Source organism: Hippoglossus stenolepis, chromosome 3 (genome assembly GCF_022539355.2).
Source record: "Hippoglossus stenolepis isolate QCI-W04-F060 chromosome 3, HSTE1.2, whole genome shotgun sequence".
NCBI classification, from domain to species: Eukaryota; Metazoa; Chordata; class Actinopteri; order Pleuronectiformes; family Pleuronectidae; genus Hippoglossus; species Hippoglossus stenolepis.
The window spans coordinates 23246896-23261414 of record NC_061485.1 but is presented as its reverse complement, the minus strand read 5'-3'; the positions used below and the strand labels follow the sequence as shown (position 1 = coordinate 23261414).

At 45.6% G+C, this 14519-nt stretch overlaps 1 protein-coding gene across 1 annotated transcript; it reads left to right on the top strand.

Annotated features, from left to right (window-relative positions):
- Positions 1 to 409: 409 nt before the first annotated feature.
- On the top strand, positions 410 to 12059 carry LOC118104487 (RNA-binding protein 38). The gene is made up of 4 exons (XM_035151393.1): positions 410 to 910; positions 3524 to 3647; positions 4081 to 4135; positions 10272 to 12059. The coding sequence occupies exons 1-4, from the start codon at positions 698 to 700 to the stop codon at positions 10612 to 10614; spliced, it is 735 nt and encodes a 244-aa protein (XP_035007284.1). The 5' UTR covers positions 410 to 697; the 3' UTR covers positions 10615 to 12059.
- The last annotated feature ends 2460 nt before the right edge of the window (positions 12060 to 14519 follow it).

The following is a 14519-nucleotide window of genomic DNA, read 5'->3' as shown; positions in this document are numbered from 1 at the left end:
GCAAACCTAAGAGGAGTGTGTTGTGTATTTAGTCGACAGTTTGTACAGTTTCACTCGCACTGTAGGGGAATGCTAAAACTGAACTCCTCTCTGCACATGCTGCTCATGTGCTGTGTCACGGTGACGCAGTGAAATGAGAGGAAACGAAACAAAGTGCCGTTGATCAGATCGCGTAAAGGTGAATGAGAGGCAGCGACAGGACTCCTCCATCGGGCAGACACCGCACCATGTGGCCGGGTCCCACATTCTCTTTGTGTTCTAAAAGGACAAAAGCAGGTGCAGCCACAGCGCCGGGGGGGAGGCGGGCCAATGAGAGGAGCCGCTGCCCAAGTTGGCACTCAGCGAGGGCGGTGATTAGTCAATAGTTAGGCACGGGCGTGGTCTTGTGCTGGCCATATAAAAGTGTCGCCGCACATTTCCCTGACTTTGTCAGAGGAGCTGCTCGTCAGTGCGCGCCCCGGCGGAGTGATCGCTCTATATGTCATCAGGTTGTTTCTAACTTCCTGCGAAGGTCACAGAGGAACAGTGCGCGTGTGTGTCTGTGTATGTGTATGTGTGTGTGTGTGTTCGCACTGATGCCGGGACGCTGCTGTTAATTAAACCTGTGACGGTCGCTCAGTGTGTGTGTGTGTGTGTGTGAGTGTGTGAGTGAGTGAGTGAGTGAGCCTCCCGGTCCGTCTCTCTCCGGCTCGACCCAATGCTTCTGCACCAGTTGATGAACGGAGCCCTGGAAGTCATGCATCCCACCGCGCTGCAGAAAGACACCACCTTCACCAAGATCTTCGTCGGCGGGCTGCCGTACCACACCAACGATTCCTCCCTCAGGAAATACTTCGAGACCTTCGGGGACATCGACGAGGCGGTGGTGATAACGGACAGACAGACCGGTAAATCCAGAGGATACGGCTTTGTAAGTGCGCGCACAGACACACACACACGCACAGACACACACGCACACACGGACAACTTCTAAACCAGCTAGTTGTTAGCTTTATTCTCACCATAAAGCCAAGTTCCTCCGTTGAATCACCCTACAACGATTATCTCTCCATGACAACTGTATGCACCTGACGTCATTATATGTTCTTCATATAATCATCGACATGCATGTTGTATGTCAGAGGTAATAGACCCCCACACACACACACACATTGAGGCTTATATGCACAGTTGCACAGCACCTCAGGTTGTTTCGCCTGGTTGCCTGTTATTTCAGCCTAATGAGGATGAGGGATCACACAAGTTGATGGGTAACTAAGAAGATTATATTTCAACATATGTCTGATGTCCTCACCCCCCTAAACCTCCCGATGAACCCCCTTAACCCAGTCACCCCTGAGTAACCCAGTGTAGGCCTCTGGAAGTATGTGTGAGCTTGTGTTATAAGTGATGTAGTAGAGCCCAATCATATAATATCTGTATGTGGTCCAATAGGCAGTGATATTACTTGTTTTAGTATTCAATGCACTAGAGCCCACATAGCTGATACTATCGGCCAATATTTGCCTTTCATGGACATACTGGTATCGGAATATGTTATCCGACATGAAAATTCTTATTTTACAGAATAAACAATGCTGAAAATATTTGTTATCATTTTATATAAAAGTGCATGTTCCTTACTTTAAAGATCTATATATTTGAGTTTTCTTGTAAATTATAGTTATTAATGATAAAGCTTATGGTTAAACTGTAAAATATCCTTATATATGAAGGCCATCATACCGCTATCTAACCCGTCCCTAATATGGGTTTTACCATCAGTCTCCAAAAATCGACAGTGGCCAGGCTCTATAATGGAGAACAAAGTTCTTTGGTAATTTAGAAATGGAAAGCATGAATGGATTAATTTCAAACAATGAGAAGAGGCTGTGCACCACATTTCCACTTGTGGTGCCCTGTTGACAGGTGAACCGAAGCTGTGCGTGCGTGTGTGTGTGTGTGTCAGTGGGGAAGTTGACCATGAACACCCTGCCCTCCATTGAAACAGGATTTAGATCAAGTCTTCACTGCTGAGAGAGAATGTCCAAGATGTTCACATGGGCTCTCTCCTGTTTTTACAAATTGATGTTAAACTTCTCTCTGATCTTTTCTGTTTGAGGCTGCGGACAGGCCAAGCCATCACAGTGTCGTAAACTTAAAAAAAATACACCAGGTTGTTTATGCTCTGCGGTCAGCCATCTGATTTCAGCTCTTAGTGAAGAGTGGGGAATAAGTTTAATGGTACATTACTCACAACTTGATCTTTGGCCACTGCTGCTGTCCAACATCCAAGGACCCCTTCCAGTGTATAATTTAAATCTGTACTAATAAGTGACTTATCTCGTTCCCGGCAGATAAAGACCACCATTCTCTCTTTGACACAAAGAACAGAAGCGGCGCAAGAAATGCAAATATTTACCAGACACATCTGCACTAATGTGCTATCAGGCCAAAGAAGGAATGGAAAAGTTAAAATGTGTGCATGTTTACTTCTAGTGGCAGAATTGTAAGACAATTGCTCTCGGTGTTTACACACCAGCTCTCTAATCCAGAGGAAAAGCTGTCCTGGGAGTGCAGTTGCTATCAAACGGCTGCGTATTGAAGCTGGTGATTCAGGTTAGACAGGCTCTGTGCGATGTGGGTGCTGCTGAGGAGAAAACACAAACCTGTAGTAGTGAAACGATCAGCACTTTGTGTGTTCAGCACAGTTTTTTGTTTTTTTTCTCCCCTTTTTCTCTCGACCTGCTAATTCTGTTTCTGAGTGTTCCAGTTGGATGGGTAGCTGGAGGGAGGGGGTGCATCCCAAAGCTGAGCACACCTTTTTTCTAAACACACTTCAGAGTTGGATTAGTAGAACCCCCCCCCCCACAGCATCGGCTCTTCGCAGTGTAAACACCGCCTCGCTCCTTCCTGTGTTCACAACACAGACCATGGAGTGGGCTTTGTTCTGGATACTTCCACTATGAAGAAGCGTACTGGTTTTAAATAAAACGAAAAACCGTCCTCTTAAACAATGCAAGCTGTGGCCTACATTCGTCGCTCGGGCCACACTCGGAGGTTATTGAACCCTCTGAGTTGGCAGAACGTGGCACTCAAAGCAGAAGGGCTCGTCTAATGCCAGGAGGGAGAGAGGAGGGGTAGACTAATGCCAATCTCCTTAATATTTTGTCCCTAATTGGATAAGCTCCTTGTTGCTCTCCCCAGATCCATATTTCAGCAGCTCTGCCCGTGGCTGAGTGGCAGTCAAGTGGCCGGCTACTGCTGCTGCGGACATTTTGCAAAGCTGATCATTGTGCTTTGTTTGTTGTTTACCCTCTTCACCACAGAAACCGAATCATAACAGTGGGAAGCCTGGGGGGGGGGGATTTTATAAGACCAACTGTCTGGTTTTTATGTGTGGTGTTCTTGTTTTGTTAAATATGTGACATGGCATCAGCCGGCAACGCCACGCTTCTCCTCGTCGTTTGGTAACCTGAGACGATGATTTGTTTTATTTCCTTTTCTTCTGAGACCGTGTTGAAAAGTCTGACTCTGTTGCCAGGTGACGATGACGGACAGAGGAGCGGCCGATAGAGCCTGTAAGGATCCCAACCCCATCATCGATGGCAGGAAGGCCAACGTCAACCTGGCGTACCTGGGCGCCAAGCCTCGCAGCATACAGACGGGTGAGATATATGCTTCAAGATTCAGTCGAGTCATCAACAAAGTCAGTAAAATCATGCTGCTTCCATCTTAATCAATGTCACATAACTGATGTCTCAGCCTGCGCCAGGTAATAAATCACCTCCTGAAGCCTTACTTAAAGTTCTACTGGTTTTGTCTCATCCCCCAAGACGATGTTTACTACCATTTAGTGTGTGTGTGACAGTGTTGGCTCACAATCCATTCTGCCCATATACTGCAAATTTTATATTAACATACTAAGTAACACTACACACATGCCTTTATTGTTGTTTATTGCACATTTGAAACCGTTGTTCCATTATGTGTGGATTTGAAACCGACTCTGTCTGCGTCTCTCTGCCCTCTGTGTATTGTTCTCTGGTCCTCCTCTGTAAATGCAAATGTGTGTCTGACAGCCGGCCTCCTATCTTCCAGGCATATCCATCGGAGTGCAGCCCATTCACCCAGCACTCATCCAGAGGCAGTATGGGTAAGTGAGCGGGAGTGGGCGCTTGTTGTGTTCTCTTGTGTTACGCTCTGTGGGACACCACTAGCCGGCTATTTATTTGACAAACAGGGCCTCTGGAAAGTACATGTCAGTTTCTGTGACCGCATGCAACTCCACAAGTAGTTCATTAGAATATTTGAGTTTCGATGGTTCGCATATCTGTGATAATAGAAGAGCATTCCTGAGGTGAATGTGTGACACCCGCGTTAGACTTCTGTCAGGGGCCATTTGACTCGCGTACCTGCCTGAGTGGGCTCCGTCACAGAGGAGGCTTTCCAGAAGTGGCTTGTGTTGTAGAAACAGCCTGGATAGAGTCGAGCAGCCACGGTCTGCCGAGCAGCTAATGAGCATTTCACTGCAGTAATGACTCCTCATCCCCTGCAGCTCTCAGATATCAGCCCTCCAGCTGCAGCTCACCACCATTCATTTTTGACATGCTTAAACTCTGATCTGTGGAAGGACTGAAACACCAGGAGACGTCAAGTCAACATTATGAAGTAGTTAAGGTTTTGGCTCACAGTTCTACTTAAAAGCTACATGTCTACATTAAGATAAGTTTGTGACTGATCGCTTAGCTGGTACACAGAAAATCTAAATAACAAACTTGAACAGTTGATTATGCAAGTAATTTTTTACCAAATGTGCCAAACATCTGCCAGACTTGGCCTCTTAACTGTACAGATTCGTTTTTTTCCCCCAGCTTTTATTTTAGGAGTAGTTGTTTTGGGGATTAATTCATTCAGGCCAAACCAGTAATTCCCCCTTGAGACATTGGAAACTTTTGATGGCCATTCTTACTTTGCTACTTACTGCTTTTTATAGCGAATACTTCTTTTCACCACAATTAAGTGGGTATACGCACTGCGTGTAAACCTGCTAATATGTGACTTATTCCCCATTGCCAGTTCAGGAAGTCGCTTCTGTTGTTTCCACCTCGGTGGGTCCATGACATGACTCATCGTCAAGGGAGGCGCCCTCTCACCTTGCCATCTTGCCAAATTGGCGTGTTCAACCAGGTGTCAAGGTTCCATCGCTGCCAAGCCAATTTAAACCTGTGTCTACTGCAGAGTAATTTAACTGGGATTTAATGTAGATTTTAGCCATTCCCATTGCAAACAAACACCAGATGTTAGTCGGTGTTGGTGTATTTTTTACCAGTGGAAAGGGGAATTAATTGGGATACCTGTGATATTGTGTTTACTAAAGAAATATATTGACATTATTCGGCAGGGGCTAAGTCTTCGAGAAACTTACTCCCCTTATCTTACGATCAGTTTTGTTCACATATATGGTTAAACAACAACAATTTCAAATAGAATATATTTTATTTTAAGTTGAGATGGTGTTTATGACATGGAGGAAACCCTCCAGTTATTAAAGGCACAACTTGCATATTAATATAAGTAATCAGTAGATGCAGCCTTATAAAGTGTGTGTGATTTCTGAGCCTGTGAGTTTCAGGGAAATCCCAGAGACGGTCCACAGGGACATGGACTAAATAAGAGACATTTGGTGCTTTAGTGAACCCAAAAATAAGACTCTCAAACCAGCCATACCCCCTCTGTAAGGTCGTGCTGCATCTGAATGAGAAATCCAGGGGTCCACCAGGGACATGTCCCATCATACTCCACTGAGGACACTGATGTCGTCCATGCCCCTGCTCCCACAGTGAGTGTGGATGGTACAGAAAACCCTAGAGTTTGAAATGTGGAGCACAGTGCTGCTTTGAGGCTGCATGTGTCTGACAGGTGCTGGCTCGTATTACACCCCCTTAATCTTCCATGACCACCACCCCAGAGACTTATAAGAGGCACACAGAGCACCTGTCTGCCTTTCTCTGAGTTCCCCTCTGTATGGTGGGTGACAGACGCAGGCCTCCCTAACATGCCAAGTGTACAAGTGGCTTTTCTTTCAGCCCCGCTTCTCCCCCCAGACCCCTTGACAACATATGGTGTGAGGACATGCTCTGAAGTAGGATTTTGGACAATGCATTGCGTGTAGTGGTGGTGTGCTGGTTCAGACTCGTGTGGTGTGTGTGTGTGTGTGTGTGTGTGTGTGTGTGTGTGTGTGTGTGTGTGTGTGTGTGTGTGTGTGTGTGTGTGTGTTTGTGTGTAGCTGTGGTCAGCAGATGCTGTATACTTTGAGGGCCAGAGGGGGTCACAGAGGCCAGGAACATTGTTTTTGGTGGGGAGGGGAGGAATTGTCAGTGCACTCGCAGATTCATCTCCCTTCATGCATCACCTCCTCCACTCCACACACAGTCGAGCCGCTTTCCCACGTCAAGTCGTCCTTTTTTTATCCCCCATACAGTGTTTCTAACTGAAATCAGAGAATCACAGGAAGCTGACACCTCTGTGGGAGAGAGAAAGGGAGAGAGAGAGGGAGGTGGGGGTTTAAAGAGAAGATTGAGGGGGGGAGGGTATCTAGGGGTGTGTTCTGGGACTAATGCTTAATGAGGCTGTGTGCTCCCTTGGAAACACACCTACAGGTGTCAAACAAAACACATTTTTTTTCTCCTCCCGCTCATAAAGAATATTCTCAATCCTCTAGAACAAAGAGAGCAGGGAGGGATATCAAGTCCTCATGTAAGTGTTTGTAAGCCGTTTTTTAATTCCCCCAACCCAGGCCGGCCGCGTCTCTTTTCACACTTTGTGTTGCAGGGAGTCACGCGCTGAAGGTCAATTGTGTTATTGTGTAGAAATATTTCGCTGCTTGGTGTGGTATCGCCCAGGCTTTTCACATCTGCTCATTATGTGGCCTTCTTTAATGTTGAATACTCTGGTCTGGATTCTGTAAAGGTTAACCGGTTTCTGTCTGTCTGTGGATTTTGTCTTCTGGTGAATGCGTCTCTCCGGTGTCTGGGCCCGCCATCCTTAGAGTGGCACCATGTCAAACACACACAGACTGGCCGTCAGCACAAATCCAGCTGACCTATGATCTACTGGCTGTCATCCACATTTCCACCCCCCGTCACAGTCCCACAATCCACTTGTCATCTGGCATCTCTGTGGCCCCGGGAGCATGCCACTGTCCCCAACTTGCCTTATTCCCTATCCTTTTTTTCTTGTTAGATAAAAGCTAAATGTACAGCTAACATCTCCATCTCTTGCTGCCCACACACAAGCCAGGATACAGGAATGCTTTGTCTCTCCTTTAACTCCCTTTAGGCTCACGGTATTTACATTATTTTTGATTCCACTTTACCTCCACAAGGTCACTTGATTTTGAGCCCAGATTAGGGCAACATGCCGTTGGCGACACACTGCCAAGGCCATGAAGAAGGCCGGCTCATTATACATGATGGGGGTGAAAGCACATATGCCCCGCAGCATTAATGTATGGTTATCTTTGAAAGCTGTGTGTGCGAGAGTGAATGACTCTTTGTAAGTAGCTCAATAGCACTGCGAGGGCAAATTGTAGATTGAGCTCATGGGTGGGGGGTTGCCTTCATTTGCTTATGCTTCCCTGTTGCATACCACTGTTCAGGCTGAAGATGCTTTCAGACATAACCTGAACTGCAGTTAATCTCCTGGACGTATCCAGAGGTGCTGTATGTGAGAATGCAAATGTCAGACTCAGAGTTTTTCCTGTCAGTTCCCCAAAAACTGGATAATGTCCGAATCAGCTCATGTGAGAATTCAGCAGATAATGCGTGCGACATACGGAAAATGAAAAAGTGGTGCCATACACATAGAAGACATCAATAAAGATGGCAACTTTGATAGATAACGGCATTCGAGAGCTTGAGGCCATACGCCGGTGTCGATGTGCTGTTAATAGAAAATGTGATATGCACAGCGGAATTTATACATTGCTTCCTGCCTCTGCCTACTGTGCCACCCCTCACCTGAACGCTCTGGAGATTTCTGTGATGTTGTGACCGCATCTGAGCGGAGAATCTCTGGCAACATATGGTGAAACATCCAGACGTTCGGACCCCATTATGTGGTCATACTCTGGAGTTCATGTCTGAAAATGGCTTTAGACCCCCCACCCCCCCCACCCTTCACTCGCCAGATGTCTGTGTAAACGCAGTTGTTTATGTAATGCAGGGTATCAAAGGGGGCGACTGTTTCTTTAACTTTCTGTAAATCTAACCTGGCGATTACACTTTTCTATCCTCCCCATTTCTTCTTGATACGCATTCCTGTACTGACTTGATGACACAATAGGACTTCATGTTTTTGCTGACAATAATCACTGCTATCCTCATGCCACGGTTGCTCTGTGCCGCCAGCTGACCAGTGACCCAGCAGAGGATCAGAAGATGCCCACAGTGCAGGAGGCGGTTTGACAGAAAATGTCTGTCTGTCCCATGCCCTTCTCCCTCCCGCAGCCAGCCTCTCTTCAAGGTGCCAGTGATGGCTTGAGAGTGCAGTGCCGTGTGCTGTGATGGATTGAAGTGCATTTTTATCTTTTCCCTCTTGTGTGATATGAACTGAAGAGGTTTTGTTGATTGTGGTGTGACTCTTTCCCTATTATGGCATGGTTTGGGGTTTGCAGTGGTAACTGGTGTGTGGGTGGGTGGTTGGGGAGGAGAGAGAGAGAGAGAGAGGGGGCCAGGGACGTGTGTGTGTGTGTGTGTGTGTCTTATGATGACATCCCTATCCATGCATGCTTCCATCTTTTGCTGTGTTGCCTTCATGGCTGCCTCTTATAACTGATCTTCTAATGGACCCAATCTATCAGGGGAAGACAAAACAAATCCATACTACTAGGTTCTTGTTTCAAAATGGCATTTTTAAACTAAAACAATCTCTATCCACAGGAGCGTTTAGACTCCCTATCGGTTTTTATCCCCTTCTATAATAACGGACCTGAAAACGCATATCATGTGACCACTTGTGTACACTGGGAATAGCTCGTCTCCTACACATGTAAGCAGTTGTATCATGATGAATTAGCAAAGGCTACATCATGACTGAAAAGACCCATTCAGCAAGTGGTTGTTAGTGTCTACATCATCGTTTCCAAACGTCATTGTTTCTGCCCGTACAGATTAAAACGCAGTACCAGTGGCTCTAAAGCTCCAGAGTAATGTGTACGCCAGGTGTATTTGTAGCAGAGTTGAAAACATAGTATTATGGATGTAGCTTAAGACATAAATTGAACTGCAGTCAATGAAAGATGTTTATCAGCACTGAGAGGCAGCTGAAGAGTCCATGTGTCTTTGTCTTGGTGTGAGGGTGTGTGTGTGTGTGTGGGGGGTTTCTGACAAGAGTAGTATCGTGGGTAAAACCTCTGTCACAGTTGGATCACCCTCCTATGTGGAAGTTTTATTTCTTGCTGCCCCCCTTACTCACCCACCCACCCACCCATGACATTATCTCAAGAGAGATACTCAAAGTCCTGAGTTAAAAACAAGCTCATCGAAAGTCAATTTCCCTCTGCTTTCCTCCACGGATGGGGTGGCAAAGCACGGTACAATCCCCCAGTCCCCACAGCTTTAATCAGCTACATCGGAGAGCCCGGCCCATGAGGTGCAGCAGAGCCTGGCACCCAGCCCCGATGAGCTCCCCCGCCGACATTATACCTCCCCCAGCTATAGCATCATCACCTGTAGGTGAGATTTATCAGTCTGTAAGATTTACACACCCAGCGAGAACTAGGAGAGAGCAACTTCTGCACTACCTTCATGTACTTCCTCTGTCTGTGTGTGTGTGTGTCTATTGAGTGTGTGTGTGTGTGTGTGTGTGTTGAGTGTATTCAACGAGTGAAGAGCAGCAGCTGTTAAAACACTCTGCTGATGCCTGAGCTTGAATACCTGCCAGTAACGGCTGACTATCATCCACCCCCCTCCACTCCTCCCCACCAGTCTACCTCGGGAGGCCCTACCCAACAGGTTTTGTAGGTTTTACTAACCGACACAAACTGGAAGTTGAGTCACCTTCGCCTCCTGACCTCCTCCTGCCTCTCGTCTATTTAGTCTTTAATAACAGTGGATCTGTGTGAGAGATCTCCAAGTTCAGAACACCTACAGAGAGTTTATATTCCCAACACGCTTGCCCTCAGGGCGCAATGTAAACAATAGAAGCCAGGCCTTGGGATTTCTGTGCTCTGCTGCTGCAGTCCTGCTGTCTAACCCACCCCCCTGTTTGGTCTTTGTGTCTATGTGCAGGTTGGCCCAGCAATATGTCTACCCACAAGCCTTTATGCAGCCCAGCCTGGTGCTGCCCACTCAGGTTTCCAGCTCCGTCAGCAGCAGCCCCTACCTGGACTACAGCTCGGCGTACGCCCAGTACGCCCAGGCCGCCTTTGAGCAGCAGTACCCGTACGCCGCCTCCCCAGCAGGCTTCATGGGCTACAGCTACACCACCAGCCCCACGGCCTCCGCCGGCCCCGCCACCGCTGCCACGGCCCCAGCCAATGTACACCCGACCCTCCCCTCTGCTGCCGGCCCAGCCCCGGCCTTCCTGCACTACGCCCCGCAGCACCACATCCAGCCGGATCGTATGCAGTGAGCTGAAGAGGAAGCTGAGAGGAGGAGGAGGGGTGGTACAGGCGGAGGAGGAGGAGGGAGAGGAGAAGGAGGAGGAAGAGGGAGTTATGGTCGCTGACGTTTAAACGGACAATAGTGAAACACCCTACAGGGTGACCTGGCTGTTGTCAGCAGGGGCTTTCAGGAAAAAGGGTAGGACTATTGCACTATACGATCAGGATGAGCCATTTGCTCATTGGTTTAAAGGGTAAGAGGGCGGCTGGGGATCTGAGGACTGTCGAGGTTCAGGTTGGGATGCTAAACAGCATTAAGTATATGGTGGCTTCCAAGGGCTTCCAGAAGCTGACACTTCATTTTTAATTATTATTATTTTTATTGTCCTTTATTATTGTATTATTGTCATTGTCATATTTTTTTGTGTCTATGCGATTATTATAAATGTTATCACAGGTTGTGGCTCAATCAGTTCTGTGTCAGATTCATGGTACATATTGATTATTGGCGAGCTGTCTGGTAAAGGAAGTACCGCTTTCCTCCCGGCTGCGTAGTATCTCGGGTGGATATGGAGGTGCAGGGTGGTGATTGAGAAGCATCTCTTAATCGTCCTGTTCTGGTGCAACATCCACAGTGAGGTGGAGCACTGCCCCACGAACAAACCTCCAGCGTTCAGCGGCACTCAGGAGGACAGCGAGAGATTTAACTTCAAGGAATGAATTGCAAGGTTTGGAATAAAACTGTCGAAGCAACATTGTTTTGAGTGTTTGATGTCAGGACTCCCTTTTTCTTATTATTCGTTTAAATTAAAGAGGCCTTAATAAAAAGAGAACCTTTTTGAATCTCTTGATTCCTCAAGCGCTAGCCCCATCACAGAACCAAGTGTGGAAAGCCCCTTGTAACTGCTAACTGTTCTCAGCAGTCAGTTACATTAATCTTGCCAATACTTGGGTCTGGGTCATTTCAGATGGATGTAGATAATCACATGCAGTATGTGGGAGCGCTGTGTATCGATGTTGAAAGGTAGCCGACACTGAGCTCAAACACCAGTGTATTTTTCTTTTCTTTTTTCTTTTCTCACTGAGATTGAACTGTTGCTCTGAAAAGGACATTCATGTATAGCATTTTAAAATGTTTTCAGTCATCCAGTACATTTACAATATTTATATGTAGGTATTTATAAGAGATACTAAGTTAAAATAGCTTTTTGTTTTGTTTTGTTTTGTTACAATGACTGTAGTTGTGGCACTGATGTCATTTAACCTGCAGATCCACAGGTGTTGTATTCATTTTGTTCCCTCCTGTCACCATGTTGGTGGATTTGCTGGGGTGCACAGAACTACAGTAGATGCTCGTTTGTAGATCCTCGACTGGTTGCATCAGAAATTCTCTAGACTTTTTCAATAAAAATGTCTTTTACAGTCCCTTCCAAGAAGCCATACCAAAAAAATAAATAAAGAATTTGTACTTAAACATGCTTCCTGAGTTCTTATTTGACAGTTTAAATAAAGGCTCAAATCAATATAAGGACATTAGGTCCAACTGATAAGTACTCTCCTGTCATTACTTTAGTGAGGACTCAGTTGGACCACACCCATCTAGGAATGCAGCCTTTAATTTTTATCACCTGTAAAGTTTTCGGGATGGTGTAACATTGTTGAGACACTATTGTGGTGAAAAATCATCTGACAGAAACCCACACTCAGTCACCTCGTGTGTGTTCCTGCAACAGTGGGCGTCTCCAGGACAGATGACGCACACACAATTTGACTCAAAGTGAAAAACAACAAATAATCAGTCCAAATGTAGCCATGTGAGTATTTGCGTTTACAGTTCTGTGTTATTGCAATGTCACCGTACTCACTGCCAAACTGAGCCAGAGATGGTTCACTTGTGCGTGTTTACTCGTTATCAAGGCAGTGTGTGCTCTGCACTGTGGGGGCCCCAGACTTATCAAGCCACAACACCAGCACCTGCCAGGGCTGCTGGGTGTTCCCTCAGCCAACACGCTCTCTGAGAGGTCTGAAGCTGCGTTAACCAGAGCTGCATGTCACTTCTTTTTCGTTTCACTTTTCCAAACAAGCTCAGCGAGCTGTGTTTCCCAGCAGCGGCTCTGCGTTCTGCTTACATCAGCTTTGGAAGATGTGTCACTGCTAAACCCCACTTGGCCCCAGAGAATAAAACACAGGCGAGGTAGAAAGAGAGAAAAACACGTTAATTATCCTTAAGCTCGACACACGGTGTTAATGATCCACACGGTCGTGATTTACAACATGGCTTTGAGTTCATTAGACGGCTTTGTGGGGCCTTGTTTTGTTTGAGTTTTATTCAGACCTTATTTACTCATGAAACTCTGCACTTAATTACATGGACACTCTGTGCTGTTACCTGTCATTTTTGTATTCTGATCCCTCACAGCTGGCTTTTCTCAGTCCCATGTTTGTCAATGAAGACTGAGCCTAATGTTAGAAGCTCTGTGAGGCTGGACTAATCCACGACAGGGCTTTGAGTTGCTAAAGCTAACGTTAACATGACAACATGCTCACAGTGGCATTGCTATAGTGCTGTTTAGCAGGGGGTATTTGTTTTCCCCTTTTTCGCCATAGTAGTTTAGTGTGTTAGCATCAAAGCATTCGATAATTAGCAATAAACACAATTGAGGCTAATGGGGAAAGCTTTCAGCTTTGCAGGTATTTGGTCTCAAACCTATGCAAGAGTGTTAGGGTCATACTGAAGAAAAGTAAAACATTGTGAATAATGTTTGTAATATTAGAAGAATGAAGTTGTTATAGAGATTTAAGTCATAATATTATGAGGAAAGAAATGTAATCTATTGAGGAAAAACTTCATGATATTACAAGAAGAAAGAAAAATCTATTTTTGGGGGGAAGTCACTAAAAAGAAGAACCTCAGTTACACTGGTATTGATTACCAAACTTATTGTTTATTGAGGAACTACAAACCTCCTTTAAATGTCACACAGATGAAACCATTGTAACTAACATTGTAGTCGACTGTTGCCAGACATTTCCTCCTCCGCAAAAGAGTCAATTTCCTCTGTGTCCATTTGTTCTTTCTTCAGAATAAACAGTTACTTGTTACTCTTTTCAAAGTCCTAATAAGTTTTATAGTGTGGTGCTTTTGTGCAAAAAGACAACATATTTTTTTTAATGTTATTTGTGAAACTTATACTAAAATATAACTACTAAAGTTGACAGGGACATGAATGCTCCACGTTAAACAGTTAATATAATTCAAATCTGGGCCAATGTCCAAAAAGTCAAAAGTCGACCAACGTCCACCACCTCGTAAACAGCCACACCACCATTAGCATTGGCTAAAAGAAAGATCAAAGTCAAAACAGCACAGTCAGAGATATCCTGACATTTATGACGCGTTCACATTATGTGGGAGAGACATTCAAGATTCCAATGTTCTTTATCTGTGAGCATTCCCAACACGCTCAACTTACTGAAAAACTCGAATTCACAAATCTGAAACTATATAATAACCTTTATGACATCTTCTGGGATATTTTTTTCTGACGTTGAGGAGATCCCCCAAAAAACACAGAAGATATATTATGAGTGCGATGAGTAAACTGGCTTTATTTTGATTTGTTAGCTGCAGATTCAGTAACGGCCTTCTGATGAAGCTTTTTGTTTAGAGCTGTGTTTTGGCACGTGACACGGATTTACAGCAAGTAAAACCCCCAAAACAGCTTGATAGAAGCCATGCAGTGTTAGGACAGACTCTAGAAGATGCCAAAACAGACGGCACGCTGCAGTTGTGAACAGAATTGATGTTTGTGCTGTTGCTGTGTTTACTGGTTGTTAGTGAGGCAGCTCTGGTCGCCCTCTCTTCTCGTTGACACTGTTTATCTTTCACTATCTCCCTCTTGTGTTTTTCTCATCTCACTCACACACACACACA

Excerpts from the sequence above, each read along its gene's own strand:
- LOC118104487 (XM_035151393.1), top strand. The coding sequence starts at position 698 with ATGCTTCTGCACCAGTTGATGAACGGAGCCCTGGAAGTCATGCATCCC. Across the intron at positions 911-3,523 it reads AATCCAGAGGATACGGCTTT|GTGACGATGACGGACAGAGG; the intron begins GTAAGTGCGCGC and ends CTCTGTTGCCAG. Across the intron at positions 3,648-4,080 it reads GCCTCGCAGCATACAGACGG|GCATATCCATCGGAGTGCAG; the intron begins GTGAGATATATG and ends CCTATCTTCCAG.